The sequence below is a fragment of the Motacilla alba genome, chromosome 1 (genome assembly GCF_015832195.1).
Source record: "Motacilla alba alba isolate MOTALB_02 chromosome 1, Motacilla_alba_V1.0_pri, whole genome shotgun sequence".
Lineage (NCBI taxonomy): Eukaryota > Metazoa > Chordata > Aves > Passeriformes > Motacillidae > Motacilla > Motacilla alba.
This window is the reverse complement of record NC_052016.1, coordinates 37,027,128-37,053,002: the sequence shown is the minus strand read 5'-3', so window position 1 is coordinate 37,053,002 and position 25,875 is coordinate 37,027,128. Positions and strand designations below refer to the sequence as shown.

Here is a 25,875-nt window from a genome sequence, read left to right as displayed (position 1 = left end):
CTCTTCTAGGCTTCTGTCCAGGACAGGATTGTGTAATAAATTATATCTGATTCCTTGAGTACCTGCATAGGTAAACCCCAAATGACTAGTTCTTTGTTGACCTCAAGTCATCCCCATCCCTGATAAGCTTTATGATAAGGAGGCAGCAATGCTAGGACCTGTTTCATTAGAGATGACTCTAAAGTTAGGAATTCTTTGAGAATGACCATATATACTTGAGTCCTTAGGGACCATAGGTAGAGTAGCAGCTAGTTACTGGAGCAGCTATTTGCTGGATCTAATCCAGGCATTAGTGCTAAGAAGGCACTGAATCACCAATCTCAATTGAAGATAAATTATTTCTCAAAACAGGCAAAATTAAGAATATTTATAAGGATTATGCAGCAGATGAAAAAAGGACTGTAATTCTGGATGTTGTTGCCTCAAGTGTTTTTGCCAGACGGTCTCAGGACTTGAGTATCTTAGCAATTTACACCTTAAAATGCTATCTTTAGGAGCAGGCTCCTCTCAAGTATCAGCATTACATCTGTTCACTCCATGTACTCAGTCATGTTAGTTCGTTCTTGTTTAGTGAGTGAACAGAAGCAGAGAGCACTTCTGAACTAATGCTGCACACATCAGTTTTCAGACATAAAGCTACCACTGCTCTCTGAGCATGCTGCTTGGTCATAAAAGACAGACAGTAGGTCATTGTCTGGCTCCAAAGACTGTAGGAATGACTGCTATTTTCCTCTGATTTAGAAGATCTATTGCAGTGTCACAATCCACGGGCGAAGTCACTTACGAAACCTGTACAACTTGGGATGAGGAGAGATGGTAGATGAGGTAGCTGCTGGTCAGCCTTCAAGGTCACAAACCATGCACATGAGAGTGCTGATGAGTCAACTGACCATTTCTTGTCCTTAAGTCCCTTTTATGATTCAAGTATCTGTTTGTTTATATACTGTGGTCACCTTACTAATTTTTCTGCTTCTGGGTTTTTTTTCTTTGGTTTTTTTTGGGGTTTTTTTGGGGTTTTTTGTGGGGTTTTTTTTTGTTTTGGTTTGGTTTTTTTTTGCCATTTCCAATAATTTCTTTTAACTATTTGTTTCCCAGGTATTCATGCCTCTTAGTCACTTACTCTTTTGCCATTCCCTTGTTGCTCTCACATACCTTCTCCTCACTCCTGTGCTCTGCTGGTCTCCTCAATTTATTTCTCTGCTCCTCTTGCTCTCAGTATACATGAGGCCAAGTGTTAGGTTTCACAGCTGTGTTTTTCTCTGCGCCTTCCTCACATCACTGCCATTGGATTCTGTTCTAAAAATATCCCATGTGACCCTTTCCCTGTGCTGTCCCAAGGCAGAGAGGGGATTCTCCCTAACTCCCCTCTCCTCTTTTTATTTTTGAAGGTGTTGTCAATCATACAGAAAGTAATGTTAGAAGGCAGAAGAGAACTGGGGAACTGAGGTCATGAGAAAGATCACTTGTGCAGATTTGTATTGCCAATTCCAAAGCTGGAGAGCACAAAAGATGCAGATGAACATGGGGCCAAGTTGTACACTGCAAGATGTAGGCTTCTGACAATGTCAATGGAAAAGAAAAGAAGGAATTCTTTCTTCAGTCCATCTCTACATGGGAGAGATGTTCAGGGCTACCCTACCTGTTTAAAAGATGGGGACAGGAATTTTTTGCTATATTTTGCTGTGGTCTTAAGCTCTGCTGTGAGAACTAGCAGCTTCTTGAAGAAATTTTCTCATTTCCAGTTTGTATTGCTAGCAGGCCTGGTCTCCATGGTTCTATTAATAATTGAAGTTTGCCTGCCAGTATTTTGGTTTTGTTGCCATCAGAGCAAAAACCCTAGAATCACAGAAGGATCTATAATGGAAGGGAACATTGGCAGAATCCAGACCAGCCCCCTGCTTTGTTATGAATTTCCCTTGTTTCAAGTCATGGCTGTTGCCTCTTGCATCTTCCTCATGCCTCTCAGAGGAGAGCCTGGTACTGCCTTGTCTATACCCTCTCTCTGGGTGTATTTGCATTTGCTGTTTGCAAATCAGCCTCTTCTCTGGGGTGAATAAACCCTGCTCCTTCAGCTTCTCCAGTCAACCATCCAGGCAAGACTTCCTGAGGCGACACCCAAAGCTGCCCACCCATGCTGTATATCCCTGACTTAAACACCTTTCCCATGGAGAAAGCTGCGTTTAACAGTAGCACATGCAACAGAAATGGTACCAAAGGCTTTACTTTGCCTGACTGTTGCCCGCATTGTCCTGGTACTGGGATATGGGAGCAGTTACAGCCCCTCTGGAGCAGGTTGCCTGCAGACACCATACCCTGGATTGCACCATCCTGGCAGGGAGGGCAAGGGGCCTTTTCTGCTACTTGCAAAAAAGTATTTTTTAAAACCCATTTCCAAAATCATTCAGGTATTCGGCTCTGTTGTGAAGGTGTCCAGAATTACATTTCCATGAATTGTACAGGCCTCCTGCCCAAAGAAATAAATTCCAAGGGCTGGCAGCATGCCAATCAGTCTAAATATTGCCATTGATCTTGTGCTGTGAAAGGTAAAAAAACTTGTCCATGTGTAAGAGGCACATGAGGGTATCCCACATTTGTGGGAAACCTAATAGGGTAGCTGCATGCTATGAGCTTTTTTTATATGGACAAAGAAAATACATGACCACTTTTTTTCATCTGTTGTGTACTGCTTTGGCAATACAGCAGATTAAAATATTTCAGGTGAGTTTGGGGTAGGGGGTACTTGTGGGAAGACCTTGTACAAGAATTCCTGACATTAGAAAAAGACAGACCTGTTGCTAGTATAATTCTCAACAATGGCAATAGAGGTGCAACTGGAATACAGAGATTAGTGCCCCAGCTGTACAGCAGGTGGCATACAAAGTATGGTAGATGGGAAATAATTCATCAATACAGAAATGCACAGCAAATAAAAATCCTCAGGGTAAAGTCAACTACTGTTGTGAATCTCCCCACAATCACAGCAGAGAACCTGGGCATGCAGAAGAGAAGCTGGCAGTAAACATGACATAAAAATAAGTTATTTTGTCAATGTTTACTTTAGTAAAGTATCAGGCAGCTGCTGCTGTCAGTATTAATGGAACAGCTTTCACGTACCTGTATGATGAAATGATCACTGTTAACTTGTTAATGCAGAGGCAGGACAGACAGAAGTTTAATAACATTGGACACTACCTTCTTGGAACCTGCTTATTTTAAGTGCTCATATTTACTATTCAGTGACATAGAAGTTCTTGGCAGAACCAGATTTCATTGCTGTTTCTTTGCATGGGAAGGCATATAATGTTTTTGCATTTGTTAATCACACAATTCTCAGTACTGAGCATAGAGGCAGCAAAGAGATCCTCCACACATTGTGACTGCAAGAAACACTTCATTCTTTGGACCTTGATAAGAAGATAGTTGGGGTTACAGGATTTGCTCATGTTTTTAAAACTCAGCCATTTATCTCTTCAACAAATACCTGCCTCTTGGTGAAGAAATTGATTCTTACTCGTTCAGGGAACCAAGTGGCTGTTGGGATTGACAGTCATCCATCCATCACTTCCATGACATATTTGTAAAAAGTCATGGATCAGGGATGTTTGCCTATCATTTGTCAGCATGGAGAGTGGATTCTAGAAGCACATAAAAATACATAGCACCTTCACCTATTGCACAGTGCTGTTGTAAGTGTGAGTGGTGCCTACACTTTTTCAAAGGAAGTCAAATACCTGTAGCTCTAAAAACTCGGACAAATTACATGCAGTATGTTGTTTTCTGATTTGGTTCTGTGAGGAAACATTACTTTGTGCACCCCCAAGTTTGTTTCAGATGGAAGTTTGTCCAACTAGTCTTACCTGTGCATAGTCTAGCATACACATCCTTTGATTATGTGTAAACTACTATAGTGACTATGGATGCCTATATCCTGAGGCTTGGAGTTACCCACGTCTCCGCTGGGACACTGAAGAGAAGAGAATTTGCCTGAAGACCAGTCACAGAGATTGACAAAGTATTTAACTGTGAGGAGGAACACACTGCTTTTAACTGCTACAGAAAAATAACTATCCATTTTTGAGTGTATGGTCAGCCCAGGACTGCCCACAGTCCTGCAAACAGATTTCTTCATACCATTGGAAGAGGTCATGTTCATAGTCCCCGGAAGCAAACCTGCTGCAGCAGTAAGAGCAGGGCACAAGCAATCCAGGAGGCTTCTGGAGTTCATTGCCAACAAGTTCATAGCAAGATAATCAAAGAGACAGCACGAGGAGGTGCTCTGCTGGACCTGATCCTTACAAAGGCGGAAGGACAGGTTAGGGATCATCCAGAAGAGCTTCTGGATCTGACAAGGGAGGAGGGCTCAAAATAAGGTCTCAATCCTTGAGTTCAGGAGAGAAATCTTTGACGCTTCAGGGATCTTCTTGGAAGAATCCCATGGGAAATGGCCCTGGAGGGAAGAGGTGTATGAGAGAACTGGTTGTTGTACAGGGATCATCTCCTCCAAGCTCAGGAATGATCCATCCTTATGAGCAGGAAATCAAGCAAAGGCAGCTGGAGGCCGGCATGAATTAGGAAGGAGGTTCTGACAAAACTCAGACGGGTGACCTGGGAGGAATCTAGGGACACCAGCCACATGTTAAAAGATGAGGTTAAGAAAACCAAAGCTTATCTGGAGTTTAATCTGGTGACAGACATGAAGGGCAACAAGAAAGGCTTCTACAGGTGTATCATCAGCAAAATTGAGGCAATGGAAAATGTGGGCCCTCTTCTAAAGAATCAAGGGAAATTGATTCTAAAGAATATAATGAAGAGCAAGGACCTCACTGGAGGAGGATGAGGTCAGAGAACATTTAAACAAACTGGGCATGCACAAATCCATGGAACCTGATGAGATGCACCCACCAGCATGAGGGAGTTGGTCAATCTCATTGCAAGGCCACTCTCTATTTAATCTTTCAAAGGTCATAGGGATTCAGAGTGGTAATTGAGGACAGGAAGAAAACGAATGTCACTTCTATCTTCAAAAGGAGCAAGAAGTCCAGCAAACTGCAGGCTGACCCAGTTCAGCTCAATCCCCATAAAGGTGATAGAGCAACTCATCTTGGGAACCATTTCCGAACACATGAAGGACAGAAAGATTATTGGGAGTGGCCAGCATGGAATTGTGAAGGGAAAATCACATTTAACCAACATACAGTTCAGTGATCAGATGAGACAGCCTGGTGGATGAAGGAAGAGCAGTGGATTATGTTTATCTTTACTTCAGCAATGCTTTTGTCTCCCACGACATCCTCGTAGTAAGGTGATTAAGTACAGACTGGACAAGTGGACCTTGGAGTGGATTGAAAACTGGCTGAACTGCAGGCTCCAGAGGTTGTGATCAGCAGCACATCCTTCTGCTTATCTGTGGTGAGGCTAAACCTGGAGTCCTGTGCCCGGGTCTGAGCTCCTCAGTTTATAAAACCCATGGAGTTACTGGAGAGGGTTCTGCAAAAGGCCACAGCGATGATGAAAGGACAGGAGCATCTCACATCTGAGGAAAGGCTGAAAGAGCTGAGATTGTTCAGCAAAGGCTCAGGGGAGGTCTTATTATGTGATGGAAGACTGGAGGTGGTGGAGCCATTCTCTTCTCAGCAGAGCCCAGTCACAGGATGAGATGGAATGGGCACAAATTGAAACACAGAAATTTCTGTCTGAACATAAAGGCTTTTGCATGACTGAGCACTGCCACAGGTTTGCCTGGAATGATTGTTGCATCCTTGGAGACATCCAAAAGCTGCCTGGACACAGCCCAAGGCAACTTTTTCCTGCTGACACAGCTTGAACATGGTATTGGACAAGACAGCAGGTGTCCCATCCAAAGCTCAAATATTCTGTAATTCTGTGATAACTTAAGTACTCAGAGGAACAGCAGTGCAAATTACCTACTGGTCTACAATATTATTGTCTTCTAAGTATGACACAGAATGTATTTTTAATTCTTTGTCTGTAATGAACTCTCTTATCTACCCTTGTCGTTAAATTATTCACACAAAACTGTCATTTACTTCTATTACAGAAAAGCAAATTAAAACTGTTTGCCTGTATCTAAATTCCAAGGAGTTTGACTGCAATAGAACAAGACCCTACTTCCTGAGATACAGCCAAAATAACCTTCTCAGTTAATTTTCTTCATACCACTCGATAATTTCCAGATCTCATTGCTCTTTCCAGCCTGGGAGGTTCTAGTCCATTTAACTGTTCCTCATATAGCAGTTATTCCATAATTTGACCATCCACTTAAAGTCTCCCAGTTCTACTGTATTCTTTTTGAGACTAGGGGAAATAGAAAGCAAACATTACTCAGATGTACTTGCACATTGTATTTATTTAGGTATTATTATCCTACTTCTTAATCATAGTTCTAAAGAAATGCTAAAGAGATCATTATGATCATTCAGTGTAACCCCAAGATCTTATTCTTACATATTGAGAGCTTACATAATTGAACAGTTCTTGTGTATGCAAAACTAGAATGTCTGTTCCCCCTTGATCGCTTCAGATTTATTGTGACTTTTCATCTGTAATTTTATTGCTCAATCATCCTGTTAAAGCCCTGTACAATTCTTCAGTCAGTCTGTTTTTATTCCTCTGAATAGCTTACTAGCACCCTGTGAGCCCTTATCCAGACCAGAGAGGTATTTGATATTAATTCTGCTTGGCATCGAGTTTGTTATTAACCGTAGGGGACATGGTACTGAGGGCAGGCTGCTTTTAGTTCCAATTCCATATAGAAATAGGGCATGTTGGAAACCTCATTTTCATTAGTTTGAAGTCCATAATGCTCCAGGCTCAAAGGGCAAAAGATCTGCAGGTTCACCTAAGCTTTCCAGGAAGGGGAAAGGCAAAGACAGGATTAAACATGTGGCAGCTATGCAACAGGGTAGTGGCAGAAGAAACAGCACAGTGTAGGAACTTTATTCCAGAGATTCATGGAAATCTTACTCTTGGGAAGATGAAGCCAGGGCTAAGCAAAGTTCTCTTGCCTACATATGTGTTTTAGTGCTGCATGCGAGCATGTATGTTTTGGCTATGATCTATTGATGGCCACACGAACAGCTTTGTTCTTAAATGCTGCTTCCCTGACCTGCAGCGAACTCACTCAGGACACGACTCTGAGCACTTAACTGCATGAAGACATGAGTGTTTTCCATCAGTTTACCTTTCACACTGCTCAGACAGACATAGCAGAGCTGGTGCAAGGAAGGGAATACGACCATCCTTTCTTCATGGCACTCAGTTTTGAGATGGCTGTAACGGTTCAGGCCAATGCTGAAAAATCTTGAGTCTCTGTGTGTTCTCTCTTCTTTAACCCAGCTGTATTTCAAAAGCAGTACCAACTACTCTTATGCCATGACCCTAGAAAATATCTTTTTTTTCTTTCTCATAACTGCCTCATAACAAAAGCTAAAAAACTAGACTTGACATTTTGTCTGGAAATGTGGAACAAGGGAGACTAAGAAGGTCAGGGCTTGATGCATCACTGGCTTTTGATTAGGCAGGTGCACAGTGTGACAGGCAGCCTTTTCTGTGCAGAGCTCAGCACAGCATCTTGCTCCACTAGTAGCCCCTCAATGCAAGCCTCAGAAAGAGTCAGAATACCTACAAGCAGTAGTCCTTCCCCATGGGAATCCTCACTCCCTATTAGTTCTAGCCCTGAGCTGCCATATGTTACCTTTATTCACTTTTACTCTTCCATTGCTGGGGGAAACCATTTGAATGCTATGTAGAAAGTAAGGAGTGTAATAATAGTGTAGTAGCTTAACAGAATACGCTAAGATACCCTTTCCAAACTTTCCACTAAGTTTTTTCACTCTCAGAACCTCTAGTGGTTTCCACTTCCAACCCAACTCTTTTTTATATGTGTAAGTTTCTTCTTTCCACTTTTCCAGATCAGTGTGCTTGGTTCTGTAGTAAATGGATCTTCTCTAAAGAAAATGAACAATCATCTGATGATGATTTTTTGCTACTGAATTTGGAGGACTGACACAACTGATTCCATGACAGTATTTCAGCTGAACCTGATATACGACGATTCAGCTTCTTAGCTGAAACTGCTACTTACTTCATGGTGACCACCATGTGCTTGTTGTCAACATCCCCATGAAAACAGCAAGGGCCAAAACATTAACTAGAATGGATCAAATGAAAAGCCACATTAAAACAAAGAAGGTTTTTAATATGTTAAGAGAAGTGTTCAAAAAAGTGAAACATTTCTGGAAGATGTGAAGGTTACTGAAGGATACCTTCAGTAGCAGATTGGTATCTGAAGAGAACAGGTCCACACAAAAAGGCCTCAGTCCTTCTTTAGTCTGCTTCAGATCCTTCACATGAGTGCTGTCCCCTGCCAGGATGCAGGTGATATGCTTATTATAGAGTTGAAGGGTATACTAGGAATCCTTTAGGGAGTGCTGACCTCCTGCCTTCTCAGTGATATCTGCCTCTTATTTCCAATGCAGCTCTGTAAGAAAAATTCAAAGCTGGGTCCAGACCCTCCTGTGGATGGACTGTGGACTGCAGAGGAAGGCATCTCGATAAAAATGACTTTTCCGACCTGGTATCAGAACACAGACATTAAAGGTGTTAATGCACTCCTAAGCAGATCTGAATGCTCAGCTGCTGATTCAGGGCAATGATCACGTTCCCCAGCACACAAGACTATAGGTCAAGGGAGGACAGGACTGTAATTATTAGTGTGGCAAAACTCAGTATGAAATTGTATAGACTGACACGTCTGTTCAAGTGGTCTTACCGCAAAGTACAGTTAGATTGGTGAAGATCTCCTGCAGGAAGACAATGGAGAACTCTCTCGCAAGGAGACTACCTTGCCCCTACAGAGACCTCACCTCCATCCCATGGGATTTAATGATGCCATTTAGAGCAGTTTTATTTGGAGGGAGAAGGAAAGGAGGTAAGGAACCTGTTGGCTGACAGTGGTGGTGCTACTGGGATCAGCTATGCTTTCTCCCAGCAAGTTCTGTAGCCAGATCTGTGGGCCCTGTGGTACAGGGAAGCACCACAGCAATACCCTCTGCATCCCTTTCCTCTTTGATGAAGATCAGGTTGAAAGCTGCCATGGCAAGGGTCAGCTGCATCTTCTTCCCAGAGCAATGAGTCTTCATCACGTGGCATAGCTAGTCTGTCAGCACGATGGGTCTGAGGAGCCTGCAGACTTGTGTGAGCTCATGGTCCTCATGGTGCCCAAAAACCAGTGGTCTGGGGCATTTCTGTCCTTCTCCTAAGTAAATGTCCCCAGCCCAGCCAGTGCACCTGCCAGAGAGCAACAGTTCTCAACAACTCCCTTCCTGATGCAAGAAAACCCAGCAGAATGAGTGGGATTTTAAACATTTCACAAAGTCCATCTCTATTTTTTTTTTGTTTGTTGCTGACTCATTCCTTTCAAAATATACTGTAGACATAATGTGGAATAGAATCTGGCTCTGATATAGACAAGAAAAATTTTATATAAACCCCAGACCAAGGGCAGTGCTTGAACAAGGTACCACAAGTACTCTTAGGCATTGCTGCTGTTTCTGGACACCTAATAATGCAAGAGCAGGACTGTGAGCAATGGTCTTGAACAAACACAACATCAAAAAATCTGTAATTTCTCCTGAACAGTCTCGATTTAGCAGCTTGTAGAACTAATTTCAGCTCCCAACATAAGTGAAAGTAAGAATAGTTTCCACCATTTATTCTCAGCACCTTCCTCTTCATTGGCCCATTATCTCTCCACCGTTCCTGACTTTGGTCAATAGTTTCCAGTGTCAACCTACAGCCCCTTCCCGGACTCCTCTTCCAGGTTCAATATTTTTTAGATGTCATGGACATTAAATGCTAGCCCTGGGACACAATGCCATTTATGGGGAATGTCCTGCAATTTTTTCTGCTGATTTATTTTGTCCTGGGCTAAATATACTAAGCTACCTGTCTCTTTGGCATCTGGAGATTGTATGCCCTCCTGGCCCTGGTGTACTTCTTGCACCATTTTTCCCCTTGTGGCAATCTAAATTGGCTCTTGCTAATAAGTGTGCAGCAGCTCTAGTTTATAAAGCTTGACAGAGAAAAGACTTTTTGCAGCCTTCATGCCAAAGAGTGGCCCAGTACTTCAATCTGGATGCACGTGCTTGATGCAGTTCTTCCCTTCCCTCGGCACCTTCCTACAAGTCAAAGCAAGGGGCTAGAAGATGGAACAGGGAGGGAGTCCAGTGAATGTTGTGCTGATTCTCACTATCATCCCTGTATCAGCAGCCGGTGATAACAGCAAAGGTTATTGCTGCAGGGGAATTTCTTTGCCCTCATTTGGGATGGATTTATTATTCAGGCTGCCAAGAGAAATATTGTCTTTCCTCTGTTTACCTTAGTCTTTATCTCATATTACCACCAGGGATTGTTTCATGGAAAACAGGCAAGACCCCTGCTGTGCTGGAGGGTTAGCTGTTTTTGTATGGGTATCTGCATTTAGATGGGGGAAGGACAAGGAAAACAGAAAGCTTAGTTAAAACTTTGCAGGATTTACAACTGTCCTAGTAAATAAGTATATTTAAAAAATCTTCAATGGTAGTGATAACACATGTGTGCTACAACCCTTCTATTGACATCCTGTATCCAGTTGTCTGAGATGGGAGAGGACAAGCCGGCGCTGCCAACAACTTGTGCTTAGCAACCACGGTTCATGCAAGCAGTTCATACCATTTGCTCTAACCATGTCAAGAGTCTGAAATGTAAGCAAGAGCCAAGAGTTACTGAGAAAATTTTTATGGTGGATAAGGGCTCTGTTGCAATCAGAAAAGACAGTCCCTTTTCTCATTTCTAGGTGTGTTCCTGATCCCTTCCTTACTGACATTCACATGGCCATGCATCAGCAGGAATGGAGAGCTGAGCTGGCTGAAAATAATTTTTTCCTTGCATCAAGCTTCTTGATCACTAGTTCCAGTATATTAAAAAAATTAGGACTGTCCTTTTCAACAAGTCTGCTTCTCAAGTGCCCTAAACTAGGCAATGTGATCGGTCTCATAAAGATCTATAGATCATAACTTTTCAGGCATTTGAAAGTGGAACATATATCAGGAAAAAGAAATTATTTTTCTTGCATGCCTCTAATCCTAGCCATGGCCTCCTGCAGGTATTCTGTCCATACTCATGGTTCCTTCTTCTTGACCAACCTCAGCCCATGCACACCACAAACATGTTCTTGAAACTTTCCCAAAAAGTTTTCCTTCACAAGCCAGTTCCTCTTCTTAAACCTTTCAACTAATGGCCACACATCTTCATAGTTGGCCACATTCTACATAAGAATCATCATTCTCCACTTGAAATTAGCCAAATCCAATTCAAACCCAGGAGCCTGTGGCTGGCCAGCTCTGCACAGCTCATGACTGCACTTTCTTTCCACCCTCGTGGTGTTGGTCAGGCTGTGTGTCATGGCATGACTGACAGATCTAATGGGCAATTATTCCTTTTACCTGTGCAACAAGCAATCCACAGGGAGAAGGGAAAGGAAGGCACAAGCTACAAATTCTCTGTGCTGGAATAATAACAAATTTACTAGCTTAGAGGTATCCTTAATAAGTTTTGATCATTAGAGATAAAGGAACATCTATTTCCTGGATGTTCCTTGGTCCTTTCTGCTAAAAATATCTGTAAGGTGACTACATCAGAGAATGTTTGTGATGCAAAATTATTATCCGAGAAAATAAGAAATCCACTCAATGTACTTCAGTCAATTAATTCAGTGTTTGCTAGTTCTCACTGGCTTTTGCTGTTTTTGGATGAACAAACCAGTCAGAAAAAAGTTTTCTCCTTCTCAGCAGACTAATATTACTTTTTCATAATTACTTTTTTCCTTCTTTTGGTACTTGCAGGCACACCTGTGCCTATTTGATTTGTTCTTGGTTTATCCAAAGACAAGACACTCACTTTTCTACCCCACTAGTAATACACTTCTTCATTTGGAAAGCCTTTTGACAGAGGAAAAGAAGAAATTATTTAATAGAAGCTATGGGGTGCTGTAGGGTAGAGAATCACCAAGGGAATTGAGGGCTGCAATTTTAGAAGGGGGCAGCTGTAAGGGAGGAGGCATCCAAGCTGTGGAGATATGGAAACAATCTCCTAGGCAATAGAGTGTAAGCACAAAATTTTAGCAGCTCAGAAGGTCATCAACTTAATTGCAACCAAGGTCATAGTGGGTGAGGGAGAGTTGTGTGTAGACTATATATTTATTTCTGTGCTTTCTGACTTCCATGCTTGAAGTTTTCTCTATTTAAAATAATCAAATAATCTTATTTTTATTCTACTAAAGGCTATTCTGTTTTGAGTTTTGAAGCCTGATGGTGTTTACCTGAGAGGTCACCAGGACAGCTAGATTCACTTTAAAGTTCTGAATGAGTTTGGATCCATTTATAAAACCAAATTTTGCTGTCTTCTCTTTCATCTGATTTTCTGTCTTGCTCTTATTGCTGAATTTAAGTCTTTTTGCTGGTTATTTTTGCCCTCAGTTCCAACCTGTGACCATGTTGTGATGCAGGAGACAACCTTGAGTTAACAAGTAATTTACCTCAGATGGTGTCATCATCATGGACATGGCACTCTGTGCAGACTGTCGCAGTCAGGTTGTTTCTGGAACTGGGACACAGCCCTGCCCCTTTAAAGCTCATTTGGTTTTTGCCAAGTCATGGCATATCATATTGTCATATCATGTCATACTGCACTGCCATCCTGCCCTATCCTGATCTGTTCAATTTTCCTTCCAAATTCCTCTATTCCAATATCTACTTCAATGGCTCCTTCATGTCCTTGCATTCCTGTAAGTATTTATCTGATGCCAGTTGTGATATTTTTTCCCCCATTCTGCCTCTTTCTTCTTGAGTTATCAAAAGCTGATGATTCTCAAAATCTGCCCTGTTTCTGTCAATTCTGCTCTACTCAGTCTAGTATTAGTCAGTGCATGTCCACTTGAATATCATCATATTATCTTGTTATTTCTCCATGATGAAAGCCCTTAAACTTTCTGGTCTTTTTAGTTTTTGCTGTGAACCCAACCCTTCTTTCAAGTGTCCTCTGAGAGTTTTCTGTCATTGTCTCTCCATATCCAGCCTGGCTTACTATGTGCCCCTGCACAGCTTAAATTTCTATCTTTTGCTGCTGTTCAAGCCTCGGTCCATCATCTATTTCTTTCTTTTACTATAAAAGCTGTCTTTTCTTCCAGTCTCCCTCCCTCATCCTAGCCCTTTTCACAGCATTCTTTCTCTCCCAAAGCTCTAATTGCCTCCTGGAGCTCTTTGAAGCCTCTATGGTTATCTTGTCTAATAAAATGTCCTAGTCAAGAGCTTTGTTCTCATCTAGAAGCCATTGCCTTTTCTGACATCTACTGAAGTCTTTTTCCTGCCTTTTCACTCTTTTGTGCTCCATCCAAAGCTATTGCTTGAAGCAAAATATGCTTGCTGTATCTTCCTGTCCACATTCTCATCCCCTGATGCCCTTTGGTGCTTTGTCTCTTATTGCCTCTGTGTTTCTCTCTTAGAGATTGTGTTAGTGGTAAGTAGTCATTCTTTTGTCACCTTTTTCCTCTTCCTCCCTTAAAACTCCCTTCTTCATCTTTATAGTTTCTTCTGTCCTGTAGACAATCTTTTCTATTATCTTCTTTACAGACTTGTGGACCTCTTGGGCTGGGCTTTCTCAAGCACAGAATATTTTTTTTCTTTGTTCCTAAATTACTGTTTCACTAATCTGCATGCAGGGTTCTATGTAACAATAACTCTGCCTCAGCAAATTCCACTCCTGTCAGTCTGGGGTGGCAGAGGGCTCTGCATCACCATCTGCTATAATGTCTGTGTGTGCAGGGTTGAAAAAATAGATGTGGTGTTTCACTCCAGAGGAGGCTGCAATCTGCTGGTGGGCTGTAAGGCTTGTGAACAGTGAGGTCATGAGGTGGTCTAGATCTTTCAGGACGAACCTGCTACAGCACAAACCAAAAAAAAGCTGTAGCATAAACAGAAGCCTCAGAAGTTGGTATGATATCTGATAATTGTGTGAGCACGGCACAGGGAACATTCAGATTGTCACTGCTGATAAATAGCACTTGGATTATTTCAGGTTATAAATCTCCTGGGACCAAACCATGGGAGAAGTGTGAGTCTTCAGTCACCCTTATCCCCCTCCCCATCAGCCTCTCAGAGCTTTCACTATCAAGGCAGTAGGATGAGAAGGCTAGGAATTGGATTTCTGCATCCTGAAAAGCATTCAGGAGAAATAAATAAATGCAGAGAAAGGGAGACCTGAGAGAAAACTGAGAAGAGGAGGGAGAAAAATAGAAGCCTGGCTGGACAAGAGATCCATCTTGGTTGACAGTTCTTCCAGATTCTATTCTTTTCTTTATTGTCATTTAATACCCTAATTTGGACCGTAGCTGTATTTTCATCTATCACAAACATGTTTTCTTGAAACACACTTTGGAGTCCCACTAGGGCCTGTAATATGCAAAGGAAAAAAAAAAAAAGGTGTGTGAGCAGGTCGTGTAACTTTCCTCTTGCATGCCATGGGGAAGTCTAGAAACTTCTGTGAGCCTTTTCAAGAGGCTTAGGTGCACCTCAGAAGTCAAGCCATGTGTACAGGTCATCTGTGTTTGTGGCTAGTGCAAGATGGTTGTGACATCTTCCTCTTATTTTTACATCTTCCTCCAGCTCTGTGCTAATCTCCTGAGTGTGCTGGTAATCTCTGAAGCAACAGAAATATTCCATTGTGAGTGCTGGTGGAAGTGCAGAGCAAGGCCTGGGAAATAGAAAGCAAGACAGAGAGGCAATAAAGAAAATACATAAAGAAGAGCTGTAGCAGGAGATTGCAGGAAGAGTGATAGGGGAGATTTGACAGCAGGTGCTGGGCAGCAGCAGTGCAGAAAGGTGCTCTCTGTATTCTTTGTTTGTGTTTATATCTGCAGATCTGAAAACATGGAAAAGCTGATGAGTAAAGTTGGGACTTTTCTTTAGGTCAGCTGTGCCAGCTGGAAAAAGTGGACAAGCTGATGGGTCTACAAGTTCTTCTGAGAGTGAAATAGAAGCAAATTGAAATCTCAGAGCAAATACAAGTTGAGAGTAGCTGCTTTGAATTTAACTAAGGTAGTGTCAGTGAGGCTGGAGGCTGGGACAGAGATTATTGGTACCTTGTGAAATAGCAAGGATTGTTAATAATTTCCAGAGAGCTGACAAAGCACTTTCACCTCCAAGGGGAAATAGGTTGATTTATAAGCTCAGTAGCATGGTAAGATTAGTGTTCAGGACACAGGAAATATTGCACCATAAATCCAGTATCTCTACAGCTTGCATATATTTTGTCATGGACTGAAATGATGAATTTCAGTTCTCAGTTGTTTCTTTGTTAGACAATATCTGGGTACAGAGACTAGAGGCAGAGACGCTGTTTGATGAGAAGTGGGAATTAGTGGAGTATGAGGTTCTTAGCTACAGTGAGCTGGGTCTTCCCTAGTGCATAGGCACCACCATGCACATAGTGATTGCTCAGGATCAGCTGCGTAGTTGCAGCACTGCCATGCCGTTTGAAGTGTGTTACACTGTGGGAAGCACAAGCGAGGGCTCAGGGGGTTTATAGGGTGTCTTCCAAGGGAGGATAGTAAAGGTTTCTTCTTCAAGTAGCATCTGGAATCACTTGGTTGGCCTTGGGGTCCTTCATGCTTTTATTGATGAGGTGAGAGAGGCCAGGGCCAGTTTGGAAGCTGAGAGGGACAGTTCTTGGGAAAAGCCTTTCAGGGTAGAATCATCCTATTTTTGGCTATTATTATATCATTGTTTCCCATGGAAATTCCACAACAGTATCATGCAAGACAGGCAGTAGAATTTGATTAGCTGGAATATAGGGTTCATTTTTATACTGCAGCAATTTCTAATGCCCATTCTTGTGCCTCTTGAAAAACAAGGGCTAGAAGAGTGCACTTTCAGCTAAAGGTCCTCATTAGTTTTCTGCAGTGGCTCTGATGCGTGTTCTCCTCCAGTACATATAATAGTGGCTGAAGAGCTGGTGCTGTATTACAGCTTTGATGTTTGCTGGGCTCTACCGTGTTCAGTTTTTAGGCTTCCTATACATTATGTACCTTATAGTTTAGACAGTTTTTCTATATTTTAGACACTATATAGTATGCACTATTCATAATTTTTTATATAAGCCATAATGACAATGGCCTTCCAAAAGCATCTCAATAGGTTGGGAGCAATTAATACCTTTTAGATGGTAACCTGTAAGGGCAACCAAATGTTTTTCTCTGATTCCTAGACACAGCCTCTTAGAAACTCTTCTTTAAGGGGATTAATTTCAAGTTTTGTCCTGCCCATGGGACACAGTTTTACTCCAGAAGATAGTACATGTTGACAGTAAAGTGAGCGCTGGTGAGAACCAAACAGGAGAGCCTGTAAATTTTGGGGCAGCACTAATGTTGCTTTTGTTAATATTCAGTGGTTGCCTGGCCTGATACCAATAGTAGGTTGTACACACTAACCATATCCATGTGGATATTACTGCTAATGGATATCCATATCTTAGCAGGAACATGGAGAAGGTGGTTTGTGCAAGAAATTAAGTGTGTCTTCCTCATGGAGACTTTCTTTCTACCTTACTCTTGAGGACCATGCAGAATAAAAAAAAGTGAAAGAAAAAATGTTTTAAAGGAGTCTGCAAAATGAAATAATGACACCACTGTTCTTGGTCCAAAAAGGGTGTTTTGCCCTTCTGTACACCCCATCCTGCCTACAAATCTTACTCAGTATAAGTAGCTTGGCATGTGAGGTCTTTTTTTCTTGTATACAGTTTCTGGGACCTTGAACTCTCTGCTCCTCCCTAATTAATAGCCCTCAGAAGAAATATGGTTCCAGGCAGCCCTCTGACAGTACTGGGAGGTGTCTCTAGGCCAAGTTGCTTTAACGTGCTTCTCATTCCTGTTGCTGGCTGGTAGCTCACTGGTGTTGGCTGAGCTTGTTGCTTCTCTCCCTGGCTGAGAAACAAGTGGCAGAGTGGAGAGGAGAAGCTGTTGAATGCTCTAGTCTGTGGAAAAGTGAGCATCAAGAAGAATTAAATTTCTGCATACACCTATATTTGAGTACCCACAGAGCAGTTTGGTGATGTGCTTTGAAGTGCAAAGTATTCCCTATAAGAACACCTGGGAAGGCTGAGATTAGACTGTAATGTTCAGCAGTTTACAGGGATGCCTGACTTCTCCATTAGGGCTTGCTGCTGTGAACTGTGCACTCAGAAAAATTGTCTTGGGACACAGAGTGAACACCCATCTCACTCCATCTCACCATTGCTGCTGGCTTCTTTGTGATTGTTGCTCAGTCTTTAGGGCACCAGGTGTCTGGAGAGAAAATGAGGAAGACCTCTGACCTTTGTTCTCATTGCAAACAGAGTGCGTGGGATGGGGAGCTGTGAAAGAAGAGATATCCTGGATAATAATTTCTGCTTCCTCCTCTTTGCTTTCTGTCTCTGTGCTTGTAGCTCTGTCTGTCACACCACCTCCTTCCCCCTGCCCCCTCCCTCTCCTTCAGGAGTTCCCCTCTTGCTCACACCTGATATTCAATCCCAGCAGAGTTATTGCCTTTTGCTGAGATCAGACACGGCACTGGGGAATCAGGTGGCAGAGGAAGGTTGCTATAAATATAGTGAACCCTTTGGGCAGGAAGGGAAGAAAGTGAGAGAGGCACAAGGAGGAGGAGGAGGAGGGGTGGAGAGGTGAAGAGAAAGAGAGTGCAGGAACAGGACAAGTTGGAGTACTCTGAGGAAAGAGAGAAAGGAAGGATCAGCAGAGAATGCAGAGGCCATGCTCTCTGCCAGAACATGAGGTGCTTCTAGGTAAGGCCCAGAGCAGCAACTCAGTTACAGATGAGCGTGAGGAGGAGTGGCGGAATGGAGAGCTCAGACAGCAAGACGCAGGAGCCCGGCTGGAAGCCAGCTTTGTGGGGGGGCACACCGCAGTACGACTATGTCTGCTTTGAGAAATGCACCCGTTACGGGATACCCGTGGAGGCAGGACACGAGGCCGGGGCCACAGGGGATGACCTGCGCTCCCCAGAGAACTCCCTCAGCTACCCACAGGTAGGGCTGGACAACAGCACGTTTGTGACAGCACAGGTCTCCCTGGGATCGTGCAGGCTCTAGGGCTCTCAGAACACACACCCCTGTCCATCCCCAGTCCCACCAGCTCTCCCCTTCGCTTGCTGACTCCAGGTCAGGCTTTGACATTCATGGCTGTACTTGCACCAAGGATCCTACCAGTAATTCAAGTCAGAGGTTATTGTCGCCTGCCACAGATGCAATGAGACTTGGAATGGGCAAGTTGGGATGGGGAAAATTAACCAGAGCATTAATGTGTTTGTAACAGCAAAGAGAAGGTGCAGCTGCCTTCAGCTGTGTAGTGATATTGAGTAAAGCACAGGAGTGAGTAAAACCAAAGAGAGCAGTGATGTATGTATCTGGGTATCTGTACAGCTGTGTAGATGAAGTAAAGCGCTCTTGTGACTTTTCTCTGACCACAAAGCCCTTCACGGTCATAGATCCATACACGTGTATTGGTATTTTTGATAACTCTTAGTGGAACTGTAAGTGAGGGATTTTCTAACCCTTAAGCTTGACCTGACTCTTGCTATGGTTTGTGCAAGCACTGGTTCAGAAAAATGTCTGGGACACAGACGTACTCTGGCTATGGCTTTTTGTTCATTACGCTCTGTATCTCCCTTACCTCTTCTTTTGGGACAGCCTCCTGCAAAGGGGAGGGTTTACAGCAGAGTCCTGGTGTCTTATTTCCTACCCTTCTTTTCTGATTAAGCTGATCTAAGAGAGCTTCGGTGCAATGAAGGATCCAGTCAAATTATGAGGAAGAGAGCATGTGAACGTGAAATTCATAAAATAGCTGTTTCTCCTTAAATGAATGCAAATCCTCTTACATGGATGGCGAATGATTGGGGAATGAAGGAGATTGCATTAATTGTCTCCTAAAGACTTATGTGATTTAGTGATAGGAAGACAGGCACATTTGCCACCAAGAAGATCTCTTCCAGTACATAAGCATCCCAGTGAGGATAGTTATGCGTCACACTGCCAAAGATCAGAGAATCAGTTCCATGGCCATATTCAGGAATTTCTCTTCTGAAACTGCCGACAACATCTAAGAGTTTGCATGTTTCCTCCACTAAAGTCTTCCAAAACCACCCCACTGGCTTATTTGAAGCAGCAGCCCAGACGGACAGAGGTCTGACTGGAGCAGTTTAGGCTTTATTTCCATCAACACAAAACAGTGCTTTTGCTGCAGCAGCCACGCTAAGGGGCTGAGCAGGGGAGGTGGAATGGGGTGAAGAGGTGTGTATGCTCACCTGAGGCTGAGCTCCACTGCGGTCACACCTGCCCCATGGGGTGCAAAGGGGCTGGAGAGCTGAGGTGGGTGAAGGAAATGCACCTTTGTGTGTGTGACATGAACCAGGAGTGAGCTGGGGTGTGGGGAGCCACCAGATGCAAACCCTCTCTCCAGAAAAGCACATCTATGCACAGAAACATCCCAGCTCACACAGATCCAGCAGATATGCCAGTCCCACCCACCTAAAACCACTCCCCAGTAGGCACCGATGACACAGTGAGGCAACACCACCAGCTCTGTGCTCTTGCTCCCCGATACCAGTGTCTCTGTGCTCAGTTCCAGAGGCGTGATGGTCAGTGCATGTAGATAGGTGATCTCATGTACAAACAAGAAGGCCATCAAACCCATTCCCATGCATATCTTCAGGCAGAAACATCCCCAAGCAAGCATGCATTTGTGAAGGCAATTTGTAATCTAAAAAACAGACAGCTGTGTTCATAGTTTACTGAAAAATATGTCCTAGAAATATTTTATATAAGCAGTCATGTACACATGTGCATGTACATTTATCATGGAACTTTGCATGCAAGCATATTCTGGCTAAGCCAGGGTTGCTGTGGATGTGTATATTTTGCTGGTCATTCATGCACATGCAAATAAATTATAAATATGCACATGTACTTTGTACAAGCGTGCACACTTATTATCATGTAATTAGCATGAAAAACCTGCTAATTTTCATAGATTTCCACACAGAGTAAGCATTAAGATTTCTTTCCCCACTGTCATTTGAAAAAACATTTGGCAGAGATTTTGATTCTGTTGAGCTCTTTTTTTGCTAGCTGTTGCTCTCTGTTGTACATGTGATTTGGTTGGTTTACACAGGCCCCAAAATAGTGAAATCTTGGTCCTTGGCCTTGGACCTTCAGGTAACTGATAGTCAAAAAAGCATATTGTGATTAATAGATAATAACATAGTAGTAGTAGGATAATAATAATAATAATAATAATAATAATAATAATAATAATTTGGACTATTAATATAGCAGATAGTAGATATATAACAGATGATGTAATATACCTTGTTAAAAATATACATTACCCTACACTGTAGGATTTTGTATTGTTTTATTTCTGCATGAAAGCAGTTACAGCTGGTGAAGTATTTAAAAGCTGTGCTATTTGTGCCTATGGAAAGGGTGTTCCTGGCAGGGAGCTCACTCAGCAATACACAGATGGGGGTAGTGGGAGGGATGTGCAGTAAGAAATCAGGCAATGCAGTAATACAGAATAACAGGCCCACGGAGAGAAGTAGGTGGGAGGGCCTCTGGAGCTCTCCAGCCCAAGCCCCTGCTCACAGCAGGGCTGACTCCAAAGGTAGCTCACATTGACCAGAGCCTTTTCCAGGCATCTGAATATCTGCAACACTGAAGATTCCCCAGCCCCACTGAGCACCTGCTCCTGTGCTGAACTACCCTCAAGTGGGGCTGGATGGGGACATGTGTTCCTTTGCAGGGGCTTTCCTTTCTTGCAAGCTGTGCTTTTTCCTTTTTGTCCATCTCTGTGCCCCTCTGAGATATCTTGCTCTGATGTTTCCCTCCAACCCCTCTCTCCCTTTTGGTAGTGGCACTGCTGTTCCTCTTTGCCACCTTTTCTTCAAGAACAACTATTTTTTGTTGCTGTCCCCTGTCCTTTACATGTTCCTCATTGGCTTTATGTATAAGCAGTGGACTGAGATGTTTTACATTTAAATCTATATAAGTGGTGCAGCTAAGGCTGCCTCAGTGGCTGGGAGCAGCAGATCATAAACAGGATGCACTGGCAGGCTGGGAAAAGGGATTTCAGGACTGGAGTGCTCTGGGGAATGCATTGTTCAGGCTGAATGGCATGGAAAATAGCTTGGGCTTTGGACTATGGAAGGAGGGCAATTTTATACAGGTACTGACCTCTCAGAAAATAGCTCCCAGAAAAGTCTTGAGATTGTGATGTATTTTTTCTCCTGAGATTCTGTGGAGCTTTTCCTCTGTTACTCAAACAATGAAATTTCCCTAATTTTCATAAGACAAAAGATCATTTGCATAGATAAGTGCTTCATCTCTGAAAACAAACTTTGCCTTGTTGTGCTTTCTCCCTGGATGGTTTGGTTGTGGTTTATTTTTTGGGGTTGTTTTGGTTTGGTTGGGTTTTTTTTGGGGGGAATGTATGTTCCTCCCATCTATCCTGAGTGGTATTTATACCTTCAGCTGTTTTTACACCATTTTGGTGGTCTTCCTCAGCATTTAGCCAAGTAGGCATGATAATACCTTTTCTGGTTCAACCCTTAGGTGGTAATTGAGAACTCATAAAATTGTCTTCATTTTTTCTGGAGCTCAGAAACCCTGTGTTCCTTGTGTTAGGGAGAAACAGAAGAAGGAACAGTCAGAGTCATACTGTGTTATATTTTTAGTTTTACATCTTCTAGTGGAGTGGATATTTCTTGCCTAACCCAATTTGGCTGTAAGGTCATCCTCTGATTTCTGGATTCTTTCTCTGTCCCATAATCTCCTACCATTTTAGATACTTCCAGAATCCTGGAGAAGCAAAGCACATGTGTGAAGCATTCTTTAAATGTGTTGAGACTACCTGGTTTGCCAGGACAGCAGTTTATTTTTTATGTCTGTGGGCTAACTCCTTTTTTTCCCATATCCCAAATGCACCATTTTACAGCCAGGCAGAAGCAGTGAACTCAGATACTGTATGAGGACTTTCAGCATTCATACTATTTTACTGTCATGCTGTTCCATCTAGCAGATGGAAGATTCTAATTTGAATCTCATACTTGACATGGGTTTAAGTTGTATTTGACATAAACCCATCTCTCATGACAGTTTAACAGCAATGAAACACTGGCTGAGGTGATGTGAAGATGCATTTGTCTAAAATCTGCTGGTATTTGGCATTTCTGTCTGAAAGACACAGTAAAAAAAATGAGCAGTTTGCTAGGTAGGATTGCATTCTGTATGTGGCAGTTACCCTGTAGATTAAATTCTTCAGCCTGATGTTTCACTGTCCTGTCTGTTTTAAGGGGGTCAGAGCATGGCCATTATTCCCTGCAAAGAGTCTGCTTAATTTACTTAGAATGTGCTGGTAATCGTGTGGTTAATAATCGCATTAAATACTTTCAGCTGTTCAGACAAGATCAATCTGTTTAAGAGGCAACAGGTGAGCCATCTTTAGACCAGGATGATTTGAAAAAAAACATAGATAGGGGTTCTGTGAAAAAAAAAAAAAAATCCACTAGGATTTCCAAAGGGAGCTATGGCACATGGTACAAGTGTCTCCTGAGGAATTTGTGCAAATAAATAACATACTTAGGACCTTCAGTCATATTTGTTATGTTGAAATACTAGTTGGTAGAGCACTGAAACAGGTGCTCAGAGAAGCTGGGTAATTTCTACTCCTGTAGATGTTTAGGAGTTTCCTGGATAAGGTCTTGAGCAGACTAATCTGGTTTACCTGGCTCTGGAGTTTGCAGGCTGTGGACAGAGGTTTGGACTAGAAACTCCAGAGGTGCCTTCCAGTGTAAATCTTTCTGTGAGTCTCTATTTTATCTCAAGGGAACAGGAACATCTCTTTTGTAACCTTGAAAGGGGGAGGCAGGAACTGTCAAATAGAAATGTCTTCTAAGTGTGAGGTAGTGCTTTATCTCTGTCATACATCCTGTCATTCTCCAGCTTAAGCGTCTGATTTTGCTGACCAAAACATGGCTCATTCTCCTCCTGCCCCTCAGAAAGTCTCAGAGAAGCAGATGTTTTGCTGGGGAGGGAGCAAAGGGTCACCTTGTCACAGGTGGGAAGTGCATCAGGTCTGATGTAAAGCCAAACCTGGTTCACTGAAGGAGATGCAAGGAGAACAGGCTTATTCTCTGCTTCTCAAATGCACCTTTCCCACCTATACTCTGAAAGAGTGAGGTGGGATAGCTGCTCTTCAGGGAATCTGGTAAACAAACACGGGGCACAGTCAGGGTTCTTCAAGCTCCCTTGAGATGTTGACAAGACAGCACAACTGCCCGGTTTACTGTAGACCCGTGTAAGAAATGTCCTTGGTAAGCACGTGCAGCTGATGGTGAGCTGCATATAACCAACTGCTTTTCAAGTTTAGTATCTAAGGAAACAGACTGGCTTAAGCAATTAGGAATTTAGAGGAATTGGAGATGCAGAGGTACTTAAAATGCTGATTTGGGTAAATAATGGTTGGAGGTGTGCAGCAGCCTGTGATATTTTTGAGATGAGGCTGCTTCTTTTCCTCCACGAGCAGCACCAGTGGCTGTGTGCCCTGTTAAGCATTCCTTGGCAGCAGGAGGAACAGATGCAGGACATTCCTGCAGCCTGTTTGAGAGTGTAATGCCTCTCAAAACCTTCAGAGATGTTTTACAGCGCTGCTGAAATCTATGAGACAGCCCTGAGGATGGCGGCCTCATGTGAACTACTTTGACCTTCTTTTATACCTCCAGAAAGCTGTCTCTTAATGCTCAAATGCTGTCTCTTAATGTTCAATCTCTCAGCCATTTTTCCCCCAGGACATAAGAAAATAACGAATATTCTGTACTCCCAAAAAGGAGGTGAAAATATTTTGGACAGACTGAAAAGAGGAAACTAGAAAGAAAAAGAAGAAAAAAATAAATGAGCTGCATTTCTCTGAGAGTTTCTGTGTCTCACTCTCCCTGCTTGGTACATTTGGGCCTGTACCTCAGACTGTTGGTAGATCTGCCTTGTCATCCTTAATGCTATTTGTGAAGGAGCATTTGCCTTGGTTTTTCCTTGTGATCCCTCTTTTTTCCGCTCCTCTAGCTGTATGGCCGATACACAGACCGGATAACAGATAACATTTCAGACAAGGAAGCAGCAAAACTACTGAAGAAACAGGCCCAAAGGAACAATGGAAGACCCCTGAAACGTGACAGTCAAGTACAGATCAAAGAAGAGCACTATTCCAAATGTCAAGGTAGGGACAATTCATGTTTCATTCCCTATTACCAGATATTGGGTAGGCCAGTAAGAGAGATGGGATTTAAGCAATTGTGACTGGGGAGAAGCAGAGAGAAACAGAATCGAATCTCATTGGGTTGAAAAACCTTTTCTGTATGAGCTTTCATCCTAGAAAAGATATGTTTGGAATAAAAAAAAAAGCAATCCCAAGTAAATAATTTCTTCCACAATGGAGCTCTGTCATTGGAGGAAAAGGACCTTCTTGTATCAGACTTTTGCTGCTAGTGTACAAGATGTTAAATTCCACCCTGTGTGTCCTGTACACACACACCCAGCCCCCCTGCCCCTTTTAATGTTTTTTAAACTACATTACATGTTTCACAACTGTGTGAGAGAGGGATGGGTATCAGTCCTTCAACATGAAGCCCATGCTGCCTCCAAATAAATCCTTGTTTTAGTCAGTTCCCAGCACAGGAGAGACAGACACAGCTTTATCTATATTCACTCCATTTTTCTGGTTCACTCTTTCCTCCACAGACTGTGCTAAACGCGTCCAGAAATATGTTACCAAGAAGCTTGGAGAGGACTGGATTTTCTTGGTTCTCTTGGGTCTGGTCATGGCGTTGGTGAGCTGGGGAGTGGATTATGCCAGTGCAAAGACCGTACAGGGTGGGTCCCATTCAGGTGTTGCAAAAGCAGCCAGTAAATGATAGGAATGTGTTACAAAGCCCAGTCAGTGACCAGTGTTGCTCCTCCTTTAACATCATTGTCCCATCCTCAATGCTTGCTGCTTGGGAAGTTTGAAGTTCTGGCAACATAGTAAAGGTTGGCTAGGGAGAGGTTCTTTAAAGCGATGGCAGGGGAAATTTTGGAGGTAAGTGAGCAGAAACAAGGGATATGTGTATGATGAGTCAAAGACAAACGATTATATTGAATCTCTTTTCTTTCTGCTCCCTTGAATACGCAGGAGCACAGGGAAGTGTTACTGTGGCCTTTCTTGTTATACTGTTTCCCTTTCTCCCCAAGAATATTAAGAACATAGGTGATGGGGGGGGAATGGGCTCTTAGATTCTCCTGGCACTGCTTCTGCTTTTTACCTCGATTTTGTTCTTTCCAATTTTTACTTATACAGTGCTCTGATTTTTTTTTTTTTTTTCCTCCCCATCTGGGCAAATAGTGCCCTCTCCTTTTGCCCCTTTCACAAAGATCTCCTATTCCCGGTCTTATATCCCTTCACTGCATTTTTCCTGTGGTCTGTCTCCCTTTTCCAGCTACAAAAATTACAAGATCTTTCAGCCCCCATTTCAGTGTGCACATACACACACCCCACCCACTGCCACATCCTGTTACCTGCGCTGTTCCTTTGTCCTTACCCTCATGTCCCACTCCTGACTGCCCCACACATACATCAACGTCTTCCTCTTGGCTGCTGCAATTCTGCAAAGCTCCCAACATTCCTTCAGCCCAGTGTTCCTCCCTCCAGAGCTTCCCCATCTACAGGATGACTGGTATAATCTACTC

At 42.9% G+C, this 25,875-nt stretch overlaps 1 protein-coding gene across 5 annotated transcripts in view; it reads left to right on the top strand.

Moving 5' to 3' along the window:
- The window catches only part of CLCN1 (chloride voltage-gated channel 1), a 69,856-nt gene that overhangs the window by 4,992 nt on the left and 38,989 nt on the right, over nucleotides 1-25,875 (top strand). For 2 of the 5 annotated variants that reach the window (XM_038144802.1, XM_038144707.1), the window contains 2 exons: nucleotides 24,217-24,370; nucleotides 24,892-25,023. In XM_038144802.1, coding sequence (XP_038000730.1) covers nucleotides 24,217-24,370; nucleotides 24,892-25,023 — 286 coding nt within the window. Of the gene's footprint in view, nucleotides 1-17,665; nucleotides 18,133-24,216; nucleotides 24,371-24,891; nucleotides 25,024-25,875 lie in introns of those variants that run through there. The other 3 variants (XM_038144889.1, XM_038144624.1, XM_038144546.1) reach the window with 3 other exon arrangements.